The sequence below is a fragment of the Spea bombifrons genome, chromosome 8 (genome assembly GCF_027358695.1).
Source record: "Spea bombifrons isolate aSpeBom1 chromosome 8, aSpeBom1.2.pri, whole genome shotgun sequence".
Lineage (NCBI taxonomy): Eukaryota > Metazoa > Chordata > Amphibia > Anura > Pelobatidae > Spea > Spea bombifrons.
Genome location: NC_071094.1, coordinates 18,470,732 through 18,486,943, shown reverse-complemented (window position 1 = coordinate 18,486,943; position 16,212 = coordinate 18,470,732). Strand labels below are relative to the sequence as shown.

General features: G+C 43.5%; 1 protein-coding gene across 2 annotated transcripts in view; it reads right to left on the bottom strand.

The window, feature by feature from the left end:
• Positions 1-2,189: 2,189 nt before the first annotated feature.
• Positions 2,190-16,212, bottom strand: part of LOC128503627 (nuclear pore glycoprotein p62-like) — a 51,892-nt gene continuing 37,869 nt past the window's right edge. For both annotated transcript variants that reach the window (XM_053473776.1, XM_053473777.1), the window contains 7 exons: positions 14,070-14,136; positions 10,817-10,958; positions 10,687-10,736; positions 10,349-10,483; positions 5,851-5,962; positions 2,696-2,762; positions 2,190-2,585 (listed from right to left, as the gene is read on the bottom strand). In XM_053473776.1, the coding sequence (XP_053329751.1) occupies positions 2,494-2,585; positions 2,696-2,762; positions 5,851-5,962; positions 10,349-10,483; positions 10,687-10,736; positions 10,817-10,958; positions 14,070-14,136 (665 nt within the window). In that variant the 3' untranslated portion in view covers positions 2,190-2,493. The remainder of the gene's footprint in view (positions 2,586-2,695; positions 2,763-5,850; positions 5,963-10,348; positions 10,484-10,686; positions 10,737-10,816; positions 10,959-14,069; positions 14,137-16,212) is intronic.

Below are 16,212 nucleotides of genomic sequence, written 5' to 3'. Positions count from 1 at the left end.
TTCTAATCACAGTGTGATTAGTAAAAAATAAATTAAAAAATAAAATAAAATTAATAATAATTAGAAAAAAATTGTAAAAAACTAGTAAAATGTAAAAATCATTTCCCACTGATGTCACTATCAGGGGAACCTCCAAGTTGAAAAAAAATGTTAAATTTTTTTTTAAAAAAGACAAAAAAATAATATATATATATATATATATAAAAAATATATTTTTGTGAGCAGGTCCTAAAATTAGCATATTAGCTTAAAACAATTCTCGCATGGAAAGAGTTAAAATACTGGCATATTAAATGCCCATGGGGTGTCTACTTTTAAAAAAGGTATGATTTGATGGGGTAAATTGAATTGGCCGGGTTCAACAACGTCCCAATTAACACCGGGGGAAGGATGGCCACACATCTAATTTCCAATTAGAAAAATGCACACGTACCAAATGTGGCCTTTTAGTTCCCACAAAAATGACAAACCCATGCATGTGGGGTATCAGTGCACTCAGGAGATGTTGCTGAACACATTATGGTGTGTCGTGTGACAGCGGCATAAACCAGGAGCTGTAAATTCATACATAAAGTAGGTGTGTGTGGGAAAAATACACACACAAAAACACTACTGCAAACTTTGAAAAAATGCTGGTGGTAAAATGTGTGCACGCAACGAGTTAAAATACCAGCATTTAAAATACCCTGTGGTGTCCAGTTTTGAAAAATATATGGTTTTGTTGGGCACACTGAAATGGCCCGGCTCAAAGATGTACCAAATAGGGCATGGGCAGTGGATCCCCAAATGCCAAAGTTCAACATTGAAAAATGCACATGCCCCAAATGTGGCCCTTTTGCCCCCAAACAGCCAGGCAAAATCATTCATGTGAGGTATCGCTGCGCTCAGGAGATGTTGCTGAACACATATTAGGGTGCGTTGTAATAGTGACATAAACGAGAACATTTTAATTCATACCTGAAGTAAAATGTGTGTGACAAAACAAATGCAAAAAAATGACTACCACAAAGTTTGACAAAGACTGGTGGTAGATATGGTGCATGGAAAGAGTTAAAATACTAGCATTTGGAATACCCTGGGCTGTCTAGTTTTCAAAAATATATGACTTGATGGGGTAAATTACATTGGCCGGCTTCAAAGATACCTGAAATGGCACATGGGGGGAAGAATTACCAGATTTGGAAAAAATGGCTTTGAAATAGCAAAACGCTACCTGTACTTATTGCCCCATAATGGGTAGAAAAAAGCAAAAAAACATAAAAACATTGGGTATTTCTAAACTCAGGACAAATAGTAGAATCTATTTAGCAGGTTTTTTCGTTACCTTTTATAGATGAGTAAAAGATTTTTCAACTAAAAGTTAGAAACAGTAATTTTTTTTCTAAATTTTTCACCATATTTTATACTTTTTTTTAGTAGTAAATAATATGATACAATCAAAACAATGTCATCTAAAGAAAGCCCTTCTTGTCCTGAAAAAAACAATATCTAATGCGTGTGGGTTCAGTAAACGGGAAAGAAGAAAATTACAGCTAAACACGAGCAGCGCAGAAATGTTAAAAAGGCCATTGTCACGAAGGGTACAAAAAGTAAAATCAGCCTTTGTCACGAAGGGGTTAAGTATATATTTCCATCTTTGTGTTCTGCTAATATTATACTGCTTATGTGTGAGAGGGAGGGAAAAACTAATCAGGCAAGTTGGGTTGTTATTTAATCCTTTGTTTGCATGTGTGTGGTTTTTATGTACAATCTTATGTTTTGCACTGGGTTTAGCATGTGGTTTACTTAATTGCTGACTAACTTCAGCAGGTTGGCTTTAAAAACCTAGGGCTCATGGGAAGGCGGTATGCCTATGATTAAGTTCTACTTGGACTAAACATCAGGCAGCTCTTTGACTACCTGTATCTGCTTACATATTCTATTGTTTTTTTTTTTTATCTAATAAAAAGGTATGAAAAATTTTGGCTTCACTCCCTTCCATGAACGCCAAATTGCGATTTCCTATTATGTGCCAAAGGGTTTATTATTTTTTTCTGTTACACAATGTGATGGTTCTTGTTATACCCAATAAATCTAAAAACATTTTTTGTGCCCCTTGTTTCTCAACGGCTACAGAAAGTTTACTCGCTTTCTGAATTTACAGCTACTTTCCCTTTCCCCCCCCCCATTTAGAGCTTTCAAAGTCAAGATTTTTGTCCAAAATCTTTAATAGCATATCAGTATCATAACAGTACATAATAAATGGTCCGTATAGTTGAATCTGCTCTCAAATATAAGGTTTTTAATGCCAATTAATATTTTCAAGCAAGCATATTTGACTTTTATTTTCAAAAATTATTACACTGCACCGTAAGCAGTTTTCTGGGGGGTTTTACCAGTGTACAAAACATACTTGAAAAGTATTACTAAATTGCCATTAAAGACACTTAATCCACAGAGAAGAACTTTATGTACATGTCACTTTTGCTTTGGTACCACCCCTTTCTCCATAAATTAATCAAATGTGATAGAAAATCCCCGATCCTGTTCCTTCTTCCGGCTCTCACATTCCTTTGTTACCTGCTCCACCTTCCTCTGTAGAAGAGCTGAAAAGAAGAGATGCTGTAGTCAAAAGGCTGTAAGTCATCACCATCTGATAATAGACACAACAATAGCACCTAAGCAACCCTTGCCCAAATTGGTCTTCAAAATTCACCTGTATTTTGATCAATCCACTGTAGAGAATCCATATGAGCATTCAGGATCTTGCATATCTGTTGAAGCTGAATCATATAAAAAAATGATAAATATAATTGCATGTATTACACATTGTATGTATTTTTGGATTGTTAAACTGCTGAATATGATGTTTCAGTAATATAAATATATATTTTTTCAGATCCTTTGGGCCCATCTAGCACCTATTCTATTGCAGGGGAAAAAGTACTAAATTGTTACAAATTAGTCAGTGATTCAACACCCAGGGCACACATTCCCTTAGGGCAGGGGCGTCCAACATGCAGCCCGCCGGGCCTTGGGGTGCAGCCCGCATGAGATCTGCAGCCAGGGAAAACGTAGGATCGCAAGGGCCCTGCTGCTCACCTATGCGTTGCTTGCACACATAGTGTGAGCAGTGTCTTCTGTACCACCCAGGGGAAGCAGGAATCCAGCAGAGTCACGTGAATTTACATCACGTCACATGACTCTGCTCCATTGCTGCTTCCCCTGTGCGGTACAAGAGAGGTTGCTTGCACAAGGTGCGAATGCAGGGGGAAGCAGAGGCCCCTGTGGAAGTCTGCGAGCGGCACCAAGAGAGCTGCAGTGCAGGTAAGGTGGTGGGGGAGGTTGTATAAACACGTTTACGTGATTGAGGGAATGAATATTTGTGAATGGATGAGTATCTGTGAATGTGTGACTGAATGAGTATTTGTAAATGAGTCAATGAATGTTTGTGAATAAGTAAATAAATGTGTGTGTGATAGCATAGATGTGTAAGTGGTTGGGAGCCTGGCAAAGGGAGGCTGTTTGAAGGTAGGATGCCACAGGCAGGCTGTTTTGGCGCAAACAGAACACGTCCTATACTTGGGTAGGTTCTGTGGATGCAATCTGGGTGCCAGGGCTGACATGATACTAAAGGGCGTGAGAGGTGCTGGCTGAGAGGGGCAATACACAAGGGTGCGGGGGCATTAGGGTGACCACATCGGCCATGTTTTCCAGGACACACAACTTTTACATATTGCTGACCAGCCCAGCTAAATGCTGCCCTGCAGTATTGGGGGGGTGTGAATGGACTCATCGAAGGAAACCAATTAGTCAGATATATATATAGTCGTATTTTAAGTCTTTAAAGTGGGGGTGCGGCCTATATCCAGGGTCTAACGCAGGAATGCACAATTCATATCGCCCGACGCCCTGTATTATATTGCCCCGCCGCAGGGTTAGGATACAGATCCCCCGCAGCGGTGCAGGGGACCTGCATCCTACACTCCGATACGCTCAAACTTCCCTGCTGCACTTTCCACGGGGGGGGGGTGCTGGCACACGAGGTTGTCTAAGCACATTGTGCAGACGTTCACCGGCAGCGGCGATGCGTGTAAACAACCTCCACTGCCGGCACGTCTGCACAATGTGCTTTAACAATCTCCCTTGCCGGGAATTCCAACGGGGGAGTCCCGGCAAGGAAAATTGTTAGCGTACATCGCGAAAACGTGCCGGCAGCAGAGGTTGTTTATGCTCGCATCGCCGCAGCCGGTGAACGTCTGCACGATGTACGCTAACAATCTTCCGTGGGAAGTGCCGGCACCGGAAGTTGAATACGCGTACTGCATAGATGTCCCCGTCGACCCTGTAAGACCCCGGGGAGTTTGCAGCGGTCAGTCTAGGGGGGGGGGCACATCTTGGGGACAGAGTGGCAGCATATCTGTTCCACTGAGTGTTTTTTTCACTTAGAAAGTTTTTTCTTTACAAAAGCACCTAACTTTTAGGGTGCGGCCTATAATCGAGCCAATACGTTTATATATATATGTGCTGTGGGTGTCAGTGTGGCAGAACGTGTCCTGGTGTGTGTGTGTTTGGGTGTGGCAGCGCCTGTCCTGGCACTTTACTTACTGTAGGAATAAATAGAACTATTTAATTTTACTAATCCAGACATAAAACGCCCTCCTGAATTTGTAGTCACTTCAGAGGACAAAACTTTCTAGGCCCAGAAATCAGTGAGAGGAAAAGTAAAGGTTTTGCGTTCAATGTTGTTGAAAATTATTTCAATCTGCATATCTTATTAAAGCAGGGCTTGACAAATTTGTTTTGAATCTAAGAGTCAGGATTTTTTTTTGCCCTACACTCACATTTTGACCCAGCACTGCACATTACACTCACACCAAGTAGCAGACAAGTATCGTGGAGGAGGTGAAGCGAGCCGACAGCTTAACAACGAATCGATCATTCGACTAATCGATAATGAAAATGGTTGACAAAGGAATCTGTATTTATTGAAAAAATGTGTGTGTGTATATATAATAGTACATGCTGAAATCTAGGCATGATATGAGTGTGATTGCTGTTAATCATAATTATATATATATATATATATATATATATATATATATATATATATATATATATATATATATATATATATATAATTAACGGCAATCACACTCATATCATGCCCAGGCATGCTGAAACCTGGAATCTCTCACTCGCAGACTTCCGTAGGGGCCCTGCTGCTTCTCTCTCTGCACAAACTTCTCTTGTCCCGCCCACTGGGAGGAGGAATGGAGCAGTCATCTGACGTGAGATTAATTCACGTGACTCCTCTGGTTTCCTGCTTTCTGTGGCCAGTACAAGAGACGCTGCTCACACATTAAGAGCAACACACAGTTAAGCAGTCCGGCCCCTGCGGGGGATTATTTTCGGCAGTTTTTTTTTTTATTATTATTTCTGCATTTTGCCGAAAATAATATTTTCAGCCGGTGCATCCCAGCAGCGTTTCTTGTTGCACCACGGTGCTAAATTTTTTTGACAGGCTGACAAACACCTAGGCGCAAGGACAAAATTCTCAGTCGCCATGGCGACCTGGCGCCTGAGATTTGTCAAGCCCTGTAGTAAAGGCCATATTTTCTCTCAGTGAAAAATTAGTGTGGCCCACTCACATATACATTTTTGTGGCCCGCTGCAGAAAAAACTTGGACACCCCTGCCTTAGGGTTTAGAATAAGTAAAACCTACAGAGAAAGAACCATTAAGAAATGTAGTTTCATTCTTATTTTTTCTCTCTCTCCTGTCTTCTGTCCATGTGGCACAAGGAGGGGATGCTGATCGGAACTATTTTAAGAGAGTAATCACTGTAGAAAGAGACAAATTGGGTCCTGACCGGGTTACTGGTGTCTCCTGGAGTTGCAGAGGTATTAAGGTGTTCTATAACATCCTTGAGATCTTGGGCCATACGCTTAAGCTGTGCATCAATGTTTTCTGCCAGCTTGTACCTGTGAACATAAAACATTATGAAGAAGTCACTTTTCCCCCATAACATTTTTTATTAAGACCAAGAGCCATACATTCTGCACGTTACAAATCACACAACAGTTGTTTTAGACATAAGACAAATATAATACACAATATCTCGGTTAGATCCCCCCTCGTAGCGGGATCTTACCCCAAACATCAGTAGAAATGTTCCATGAAGTCTGTGATATGGAAAAGTTCACATACATAACAGTGTCCAAAGCCTTATTTTTAGAGCCCTTATATTTCCGCCGCCCCCCCCTCAGCGATCCTGAAGATCAAGTACCTATCCAAGAACATACTAGGGCTGCAACTAACGATTATTTTAATAATCGATTCGTTGGACAATTATTTTTTCGATTAATCGGATAAAAAAAAAATGCTCAATACTCCACTCTGCCTCCTCCCCCTCGCCATACAGCACTCTGCCTCCTCCCCATATACCACTTTGGCTCCTCCCCCTCCCATACACCACTATGGCTCCCCCCCCTCCCATACACCACTATGGCTCCTCCCCCTCCCATACACCACTCTGCCTCCTCCCCCCTCCCATACACCACTCTGCCTCCTCCCCCCTCCCATACACCACTCTGCCTCCTCCCCCCTCCCATACACCACTTTGCCTCCTCCCCCCCTCCCATACACCACTTTGCCTCCTCCCCCCCTCCCATACACCACTTTGCCTCCTCCCCCCCTCCCATACACCACTTTGCCTCCTCCCCCCCCTCCCATACTCCACTCTGCCTCCTCCCACTCTGCCTCCTGTCAGCAACGGAGGTTCACAAGACACCAGGGAGCCGGGCAGAGAGGCGTATGGGAGGGGGAGGAGCCAGAGTGGTGTATGGGAACTCCATGATATACTCTGATCGGAACAACATCATAAGAAACCATCTTATTAAAGAAACCCCGTGAGTGAGGGTCCTGTGTTTAAGTCCCATTGTTTTTAAGAACTGTTTGCCTGTTTTATTTTTTTTTTGTATGTCTTGTTTTTTGTAATTGTGGCACTGTGTAATCTTTGTCTGTTAATAAAATATTCATAATCTAAATCTGTCTTTGGGCTCTTGTATCGATATCCACAAACCCTAAGAGAGGATCACGTTACCAAATTGTTATTTACTAATTTCTAGAGGAGATATATATATATCGTATTGGCCCGAATATAGGCCGCACTTTTTCCCCCCACTTTAAGTCTTTAAAGTGGGGGTGCGGCCTATATTCGGGGTCTAGCGCCCGACTGCATGTCCCGGGCGCCGGGCAGGCAACGGGGTCAGGATACAGATCCCCCGCAGCGGTGCAGGGGACCTGTATCCTACTGTCTGATACGCTCAGACAGCCTCCCGTGTCAGCACTTCCCACGGGGGGGGGGTGCCGGCACGGGAGGTTGTCTAAGCGCATCGCGTGGACGTTCACCGGCAGCGGCGATGCGTCGCTGCCGGTGAACGTCCGCATGATGCATTTTACATCCCCCCCCCCGACTTACCAGAGCAGACTCCCGGGTGTCTTGCAGGGCCGGCAGAAGACATCTACGCAATACGCGTATACAACTTCCGGTGCTGGCACTTCCGCTGAGTGCTGGCACCGGGAGTTGTATACACGATGTGCATAGATGTCCCCCTCCGGCCCCGCAAGACACCCGGGAGTCTGCTCTGGTAAGTCGGGGGGGGGAACAGAGTGGCAGCATATCTCGGGGGGGAGGACAGAGTGGCAGCATAGGTTGGGGGGGGACAGAGTGGCAGCATAGGTTGGGGGGGGACAGAGTGGCAGCATATCTCGGGGGGGAGGGACAGAGTGGCAGCATGTTTATTTGGTGCTTTTTTTAAAGAAAAAAATTTTCTTTAAAAAAGCACCAAACTTTTAGTGTGCGGCCTATATACGGGGGCAGCCTATATCCGAGCCAATACGGTGTGTGTGTATATATATATATTTATTTTAGGGCTGAAACAACTAATCGATAATGAAAATCGTTGTCAACGATTTTCATTATCGATTAATCGAATAGATTTTTATCGATTATAAAAAGAGGTTTTTTTCAGAGCAAATGAGGTAGAGTAGAGTATGGGAGGGGGGAGGAGGCAGAGTGGAGTATGGGAGGGGGGAGGAGGCAAAGTGATGTATGGGAGGGGGAGGAGCCAAAGTGATGTATGGGAGGGGGAGGAGGCAGAGTGGAGTATGGGAGGAGCCAGAATGGTGTATGGGAGGGGGAGGAGCCAGAGTGGTGTATGGGAGAGGCAGAGTGGAGTATGGGAGGAGGAGGAGGCAGAGTGGAGTATGGGAGGGGGGAGGAGGCAAAGTGGAGTATGGGAGGGGAGGAGCCAAAGTGATGTATGGGAGGGGGAGGAGGCAGAGTGGAGTATGGGAGGGGGAGGAGGCAAAGTGATGTATGGGAGGGGAGGAGCCAAAGTGAAGGGGGCACAGTGGAATCTGGCATATAAGAGGTATAAGGCATATATGGGGGCAGAGTGGCAAGCTGGGGGTCAGATGTGCATAACTGGGGGCAGTTTGGTAAATAAAAAAATGTAAACAAGGCTTTTTTCTCAGTTTTTATTAAATATGAAAAATAGTTAACATATGAATTAATATTTACTAATAACTTTGTATTAAAACCTAGTTTGAGAAACACTGTGTTTGGGTTCTTGTAGCTTTTATTATTATGTCAGTAAAATAAGAAGTCCAAAATAAAGAAGCAGAGGCTCAGCACTTCAAATGATAAGGTGAGTTTATTTCACACAGGCAACGTTTCGACGCACAGGTCTTTCTCAACCCTAAGGCTTGAGAAAGACCTGTGCGTCGAAACGTTGCCTGTGTGAAATAAACTCACCTTATCATTTGAAGTGCTGAGCCTCTGCTTCTTTATTTTGGATTTATTGAGGGACTTGGTGGTACCCTGGCTCGTGCACCATTTCACTGCTGAGTGCTGCATTCCAACCTCTCTTTTTGAGTAAAATAAGAAGGTGAATAGAGAGAGGCCATTGCAATAAAGAGATGAAAGTGTAAATTGTACGTTTTTTTATTGCAATTTTTCTTCAATTTAAAATAATGTATTTTTTTATCCGATTAATCGAAAAAATGATCGTCCAACTAATCGATTATTAAAATAATCGTTAGTTGCAGCCCTAATTTATTTGCCCGGGTGGTTTGAGATATATATATAGATATATATATATAGATATATATATATATATATATATATATATATATATAGATATATATATCTATATAGATATATCTATCTATCTATCTATATATGAGAGAGAGAGAGAGATAAATGTTCTAATTCGGATTTCTCACGAATCCGGTATCAAAATTCATGCCCACGCCCTCCACACAGTCACGGCTTCGCAAGTAGTCCTGACCGTGACAACTTGTGTACCAAATTGTGAGGATACTTTAGCCATCACATGTACTTTAATGCATAACATAGGTGCGTAGTCCCTAAAAGGAAGTGATGGTTGATCGCTTTCTAAGCTCATTTACCACATGGCCCAACCGGTACATCAATTGTCTTTAGTGAGTTAAACTACTTACAGAGTACATTAAAATATGCATTTTTCTATAGTAGGGGTACATTAGACCGCCCCTTTAACATAAAGTAAACTAAATTGAAAAGCCTAGTCTCTGGATGTTTCATTCCAGGAAAACGATTAGGCGATTAGGTGACTTTTGAATAACAAAAACAATTCCCTCTGGCTGGGACTTGCATCGTTATCATGTGAAGTCTATTTGTTTTGACATATACATTTTGGGAAATACAACAGCAATATACTGTATAATAGCACTTGAGCTGTAGATAGTTCTGTAGATGTAGATGTGTGGTTCTGATTACTGTTTGTATATGCCTGTGAAGTCTTTGGTACACTTACAGTAAGGAAGTCCAGTCCCTCCTTTATTCACTTTCCTTTGTTTTCCTGTGCTGGCTGCTGTTTCAAGTACCTGATGTATTCTAAGTGTTTGCTGTTTTATCCACACAAGTGAAGTCTAATGTTGCATAAGCTGCCAGGGCCTATTCTTGATAAATAACCAACAATAAAAATGTATCTTTAAGCATTAAGACTATTTTCTGTTTCGACACAATACCAATGCAACACTGAGTACTGAGGTTACACTGCATTAACATGCCCTAAAGTGTTGGACCTTTTAACTTTTCTATAGCGTTGGAAGTAATATGTTACTCGCAGGCTCCAGTCTTATTCATGCACAACTAAGTGTACAAGAAGTGAGGAATTTGTCTTTTGGCTCATCTAAACGTCTCCTATCCCCTAAACAACCTTCAACATAACGTGAATAAAGAGGTAAATGGTCCTTATTACATCTACAGTACTTCATTTATCCACAGGAATACACATTTATTGTACTTTATTCCAACTTACGTCTTTTCTCTCTCTTCATCTGCATGTTGCAAATAGATAGTTCCACTTTGCTCCTTAACAGATTCCTCAAGTGGGATCAAAAGATCCTCCAGTTCTTTCTGCTGTGACAGAATGAAGTCCAACTCCTGGTCCAACCTAGAAACAGTGAACAAGTTTAAGGCAAATTGTCAAAAAGCAAGCAACTGCTGGGAAAAAAAAAAAAAAAAAAACTTGACAAAATTTTTATCTAGCAGAAAATATACTCCATAAATACACCTTTACACCAAGTTTTTCACTAAGTGCCCCCTCCCATATACAAGTGACCCCTCATTGCTTAGCTAGAATCTTCCGCAACCTACCTTTTCTGATCCAGTTTCACTTTTTCCATCTCTCTGTGTAATGCAGTGATCTAGGTAATAACAGGGAAAATTGTAAAAAATAAATGTAAAACACAAAAACCAGCTGTAGCACAACAGTTTAAAAACTTACTTTCTCTCCATTAAGGATAAGTGTTCTGTCCCAGGCATTGACTTGTGTGGCTTGCTGCAAAAAGTGTTTCTCCTGATCCTCTAATTCCAAACTCCACTTATTGATTAGGTTTTCAAGTTGGGCATAGGTCATAACTGGTTGGCTGATGGTATGCAAGAATATGTCTGATATTATTATCGTAACAACATGAAAGTAAAGATTTATGTTTAATAATTTGAACTTATAAATAAAAATGCAAATAAACAGAACCCACACAAACTATTCTGTAACCTACACAACATCTCTTAAGCTAGGCCCAATGGTACGGTGTGGCAAATTCAGCAACAAGTTGTATAGCACTGAGAGAGATTAAATGGGGGCTCCCAGTCACCTGGGCACACACACCTACAAAGACTAATGTTTCATAGAGTTTGCCTTCAGGTCAGTAATGGGCAGTACTTCTAACTGAAAAGTAGGGCTGCAACAACTAATCGATAAAATCGATAACAATCGATAATGAAAATCGATTTTTATATAATCTGTATCAGTGACTCACAGCAGCAGTTCCTACTTACCAGTCCCTCCCTGTAATCACTGTGACAACTGGCCCCGTCCCTTCCTTCTGCCAGAACCACATGGCTGTGACACTCACCTAACTAAGTATAAAATAAATATTTGGGCTGCTGAAAGTTAGGGGAGGTGGGGGTTAATTTAGGGGCAGCTATGGTTAATGGGGTGTTTAGGGTTAATTTAGGGGCAGTTATGGTTACTGGGGTGTTTAGGGTTAATTTAGGGGCAGTTATGGTTACTGGGGTGTTTAGGGTTAATTTAGGGGCAGCTATGGTTAATGGGTGTTTAGGGTTAATTTAGGAGCAGCTGTGGTTAATGGCGTGTTTAGGGTTAATTTAGGGGATGCTGTGGTTGATGGGGTCTTTAGGGTTAATTTAGGGGATGCTGTGGTTGATGGGGTGTTTAGGGTTAATTTAGAGGCAGTTATGGTTAATGGGGTGTTTAGGGTTAATTTAGGGGCTGTTGTGGTTGATGGGGTCTTTAGGGTTAATTTAGGGGATGTTGTGGTTGATGGGGTGTTTAGGGTTAATTTTGAGGCAGTTATGGTTAATGTGGTGTTTAGGGTTAATTTAAGGGCTGTTGTGGTTGATGGGGTCTTTAGGGTTAATTTAGAGGATGTTGTGGTTGATGGGGTGTTTAGGGTTAATTTAGAGGCAGTTATGGTTAATGGGGTGTTTAGGGTTATTTTAGGGTAGTTGTGTTTGATGGGGTATTTAGAGTTAATTTAGGGGTAGTTATGGTTAATTTAATGAGGACTGAGGGTTAATTTAATTAATTTAATAAAGTTAAATTAAGTTGCAGTTAGAGATAAAGGGGGGGGGGCAAACTAAGGGGAATCTAAATCCTGGGGGTAGTGAAGATTAACCCAGTACTTATTTATAAAAGTATGGTGTCAGTGTGATGCGAACGGGTCTGTGACTCTATGAGGGCACTATGAGATATCGGGGGGTATAAGGCATATCTGGGGAAGACGTATCTGGGCGTATAAGGCATATACCAGGGGCGTCCAACATGCGGCCCGCGAGACCTCGAGGTGCGGCCCGCGTAAGATCGGCAGCCAGGGCAACCGATCTTACGCGGGCCGCACCTCGAGCCCTGCTACTTACCTGTGGGAGGGTCTTCTGTACTGCACAGAGGAAGCGGAAACCAGCAGAGTTCACGTGACATCACATGACTCTGCTCCGGTCCTGCTCCCTCTGTACAATACTAGAGAATGCAGAGGGAGGCCGCGCCCTCTGCTGAAGTCTGTGAGCGGCATCGAGGAGCTGCAGTTCAGGTAAGGGGGTGGGGAGGGTGTTTGAATGAGTATGCGTGATTGAGGGAATGAATCTGTGAATGAATGAGTATATGAATGAATGAGTGTGTGTGATAGCATGGATGTGTAAGTGCTGGAACCTAGGCATGATGGGACTGTGATTGCTGTTAGCAGTCTCACTCCTATCATGCCAAGTCAGCCAGTACATGCTGAAACCTAGCTAGCTGCCCCCCTTGTGTATTGATGGTGCCAGCAGTATGGGGTCTACACATCACTTACAGCCACCCTGTACCAGCATGTACTGGCTGACTCGGCGTGATAGGAATGTGATTGCTAACAGCAAGCACAGTCCCATCATGCCTAGGTACCAGCATTTACTGGTTGCCTGGGTATGATAGGAGTGTGATTGCTGTTAGCAATCATACTCCTATAATGCGAAGTCTTATTGCTAATTTCTTTTGTCCAATTTTGGTGTGTTACCTACTTTTATTATTTTTAAAGGTGGGGGGTCATTTTCGGTTTTGGCTAAGTGAACCGTGAATGCTTTGGTCCAGAATTTTCATTTGGTGCATCCCTAGAATAAATAGAACTATTTCATTTTTAATTATCCTGAATGTGTAGTCACAAAACTGTCTAGGCCAAGAAATCAGTGAGAGGAAAAGTGGAAAGAGGAAAAGAGGAAAAGGTTTTGTGTCATTTACTTTATTTTAATCTGCATGTTTTATTAAAGGCCATATTTTCTCACAGTGAAAAATGAGTGCGGCCCTCGCACGTATACAATTCTGATGAAGTGGCCCACTGCAGAAAGGACGGAGTGGTGTATAAGGCATATCTGGGGCCACAGTGGCATATCTGGGGGTAGAGTGGAGTGGCATATCTGGGGGTAGAGTGGCATATCTGGGGGTAGAGTGGCATATCTAGGGGTAGAGTGGCATATGCAGGGAGGGCAGCGTGGCATGTCTGGGGAGGATGGAGTGGTGTATCAGGGGGTATAAGGCGTATCAGGCACAGTGACATATGTGGGAGGCAGCGTGGAGTGGCATATGTGGGAGGCAGCGTGGAGTGGCATATGTGGGAGGCAGCGTGGAGTGGCATGTCTGGGAGGCAGCGTGGCATGTCTGGGCTCAAATGTGCATAAATTGGGGGGGCTGGTTGGGAAATAAAGACAAGAAATGCTTTTTATCAAAGTTTTTTTTATTCTGCTGTTTGTATTTAACATCATTTGTTTATTAAATTATTTTAAATAAATGAAAAATTTACATTCATTTTTTTTATCCGATTAATCGAAAAAATAATCGGCCAACTAATCGATTATGAAAATAATCGTTGGTTGCAGCCCTACTGAAAAGATAAACAGGTTTCAAGGAGATAGGGACTCATGTTTACTAATATGAAGAAACAAACAAAAATGTAGCATTCGAATAGTTGCCCTGTTTTTTCTGGTCTTACCTTACACTAGCACTAGCAGTCGCAGCTTGGCCTACCATACCAACCAGGGGCTTTACTCCAAGAGAGGCTGCAGGAAAACAAAAGTGAAGTGTTGAAAATAACATTATTTCCTAGCAATGTATTTAGGATGGGTACAACCCTGGGCAAGACATCTGCCATAGAGCCAATTCCCATGTCACCATGCTCTATGCTGAGCAAGCAGGGCCAGACTGGCCCACCGGGATACCGGGAAATTTCCCGGTGGGCCGGAAGGTCCGTGGGCTGGGCGGCCATGAAGACAGCGGCTGAGCTGCCCCCCAGGCTGCCCGAATTCTAATCAAAGCGGCCGCCGTGTGCTGATGCGGCCGGCCGGCATCAGCACCCAGCAGCCGTGTGCGATGGCCGTTTAGTGATGGGAGCAGTGTGAGGGGTGAAAGCTCCGCCCCCTCACACTGACCTTTCACCCCTCACGCTGCTCCCATCACTATGCGGCCGTCAGATCGCTGGGAATGTAATCTAAACGGCCGGCGCGAGCTGATGCCGCCGGCCGGCTCTGCTTTAATACTTTTTTTTTTAGTTTTATATGGCAAGCCGATCCAGCTTACCATATAAATAAAAAAAAAGTGTTAAAGTAGCTTCGGCCGGCGGCATCAGCACGCACCGGCCGTTTAGATTACATTCCCAGCAGCCTGATGGCTGCATAGTGATGGGAGCAGCGTGAGGTGGAAGCTCCGCCCCCTCGCACTCAGACTGCTGCACCACCGGATGTCAAGAGAACAGTGTGCAGCTACCAGGAAGTCAAGAGAAGTAGAAGGTGAGTAAAAAAATTTATTTTTTGTACTGTATAATGTTTTTTTGTATTTGTGCATGTGTGTGTATCGGCATGTGTGTGTATATGTAAGTGTGTCCCACTATATGCCACTCTGCCTCCAGAAATGCCTTATACCCCCTATATGCCACTCTGTCCCATGATATGCCTTTTAACCCCCTATATGCCAGAGTGGCATATAGGGGTATAAGGCATTTCTGGATGCAGAGTGACATATAGGGGGTCAAAAAGCATATCTGGAGGCAGAGTGGCATAAAGGGGGTTAAAAGGTATATCATGGGGCAGAGGAGCATATAGGAGGGTATAAAGCATATCGGGGAGGCAGAGTGGCATATAGGGGGCATAAGGCTTTTCTGGAGGCAGAGTGCCCCATGATATGCCTTTTAACCCCCTTCATGCCACTTTGCCTCCAGAAATGCCTTATACCCCCTATATGCCACTCTGTCCCATGATATGCCTTTTAACCCCCTATATGGCAGAGTGGCATATAGGGGGTTAGAAGGCATATCATGGGACAGAGTGGCATATAGGAGGGTTGAGGCATATCAGGGAGGCAGAGTGGCATATAGGGGGGTATAAGGCTTTTCTGGAGGCAGAGTGCCCCATGATATGCCTTTTCACCCCCTTTATGCCACTCTGCCTCCAGAAATGCCTTATACCCCCCTATATGCCACTCTGTCCCATGATATGCATTTTAACCCCCTATATGCCAGAGTGGCATATAGGGGTATAAGGCCTTTCTGGATGCAGAGTGACATATAGGGGGTCAACGGCATATCTGGAGGCAGAGTGGCATAAAGGGAGTTAAAAGGGATGTCATGGGGCAGAGGGGCATATAGGAGGGTATAAAGTATATTGGGGAGGCAGAGTGGCATATAGGGGGCATAAGGCTTTTCTGTAGGCAGAGTGCCCCATGATATGCCTTTTAACCCCCTTTATGCCACTCTGCCTCCAGAAATGCCTTATACCCCCTATATGCCACTCTGTCCCATGATATGCCTTTTAACCCCCTATATGGCAGAGTGGCATATAGGGGGTTAGAAGGCATATCATGGGACAGAGTGGCATATAGGGGGTATAAGGCATTTCTGGATGCAGAGTGACATATAGGGGGTCAAAAGGCATATCTGGAGGTGGAGTGGCAAAAAGGGGGTTAAAAGGCATATCACGGGGCAGAGGGGCATATAGGAGGGTTGAGGCATATCAGGGAGGCAGAGTGGCATATGGGGGGTATAAGGCATTTCTGGAGGCAGAGTGCCCCATGATATGCCTTTTAACCCCCTTCATGCCACTCTGCCTCCAGGAATGCCTTATACCCACTATATGCCACTCTGT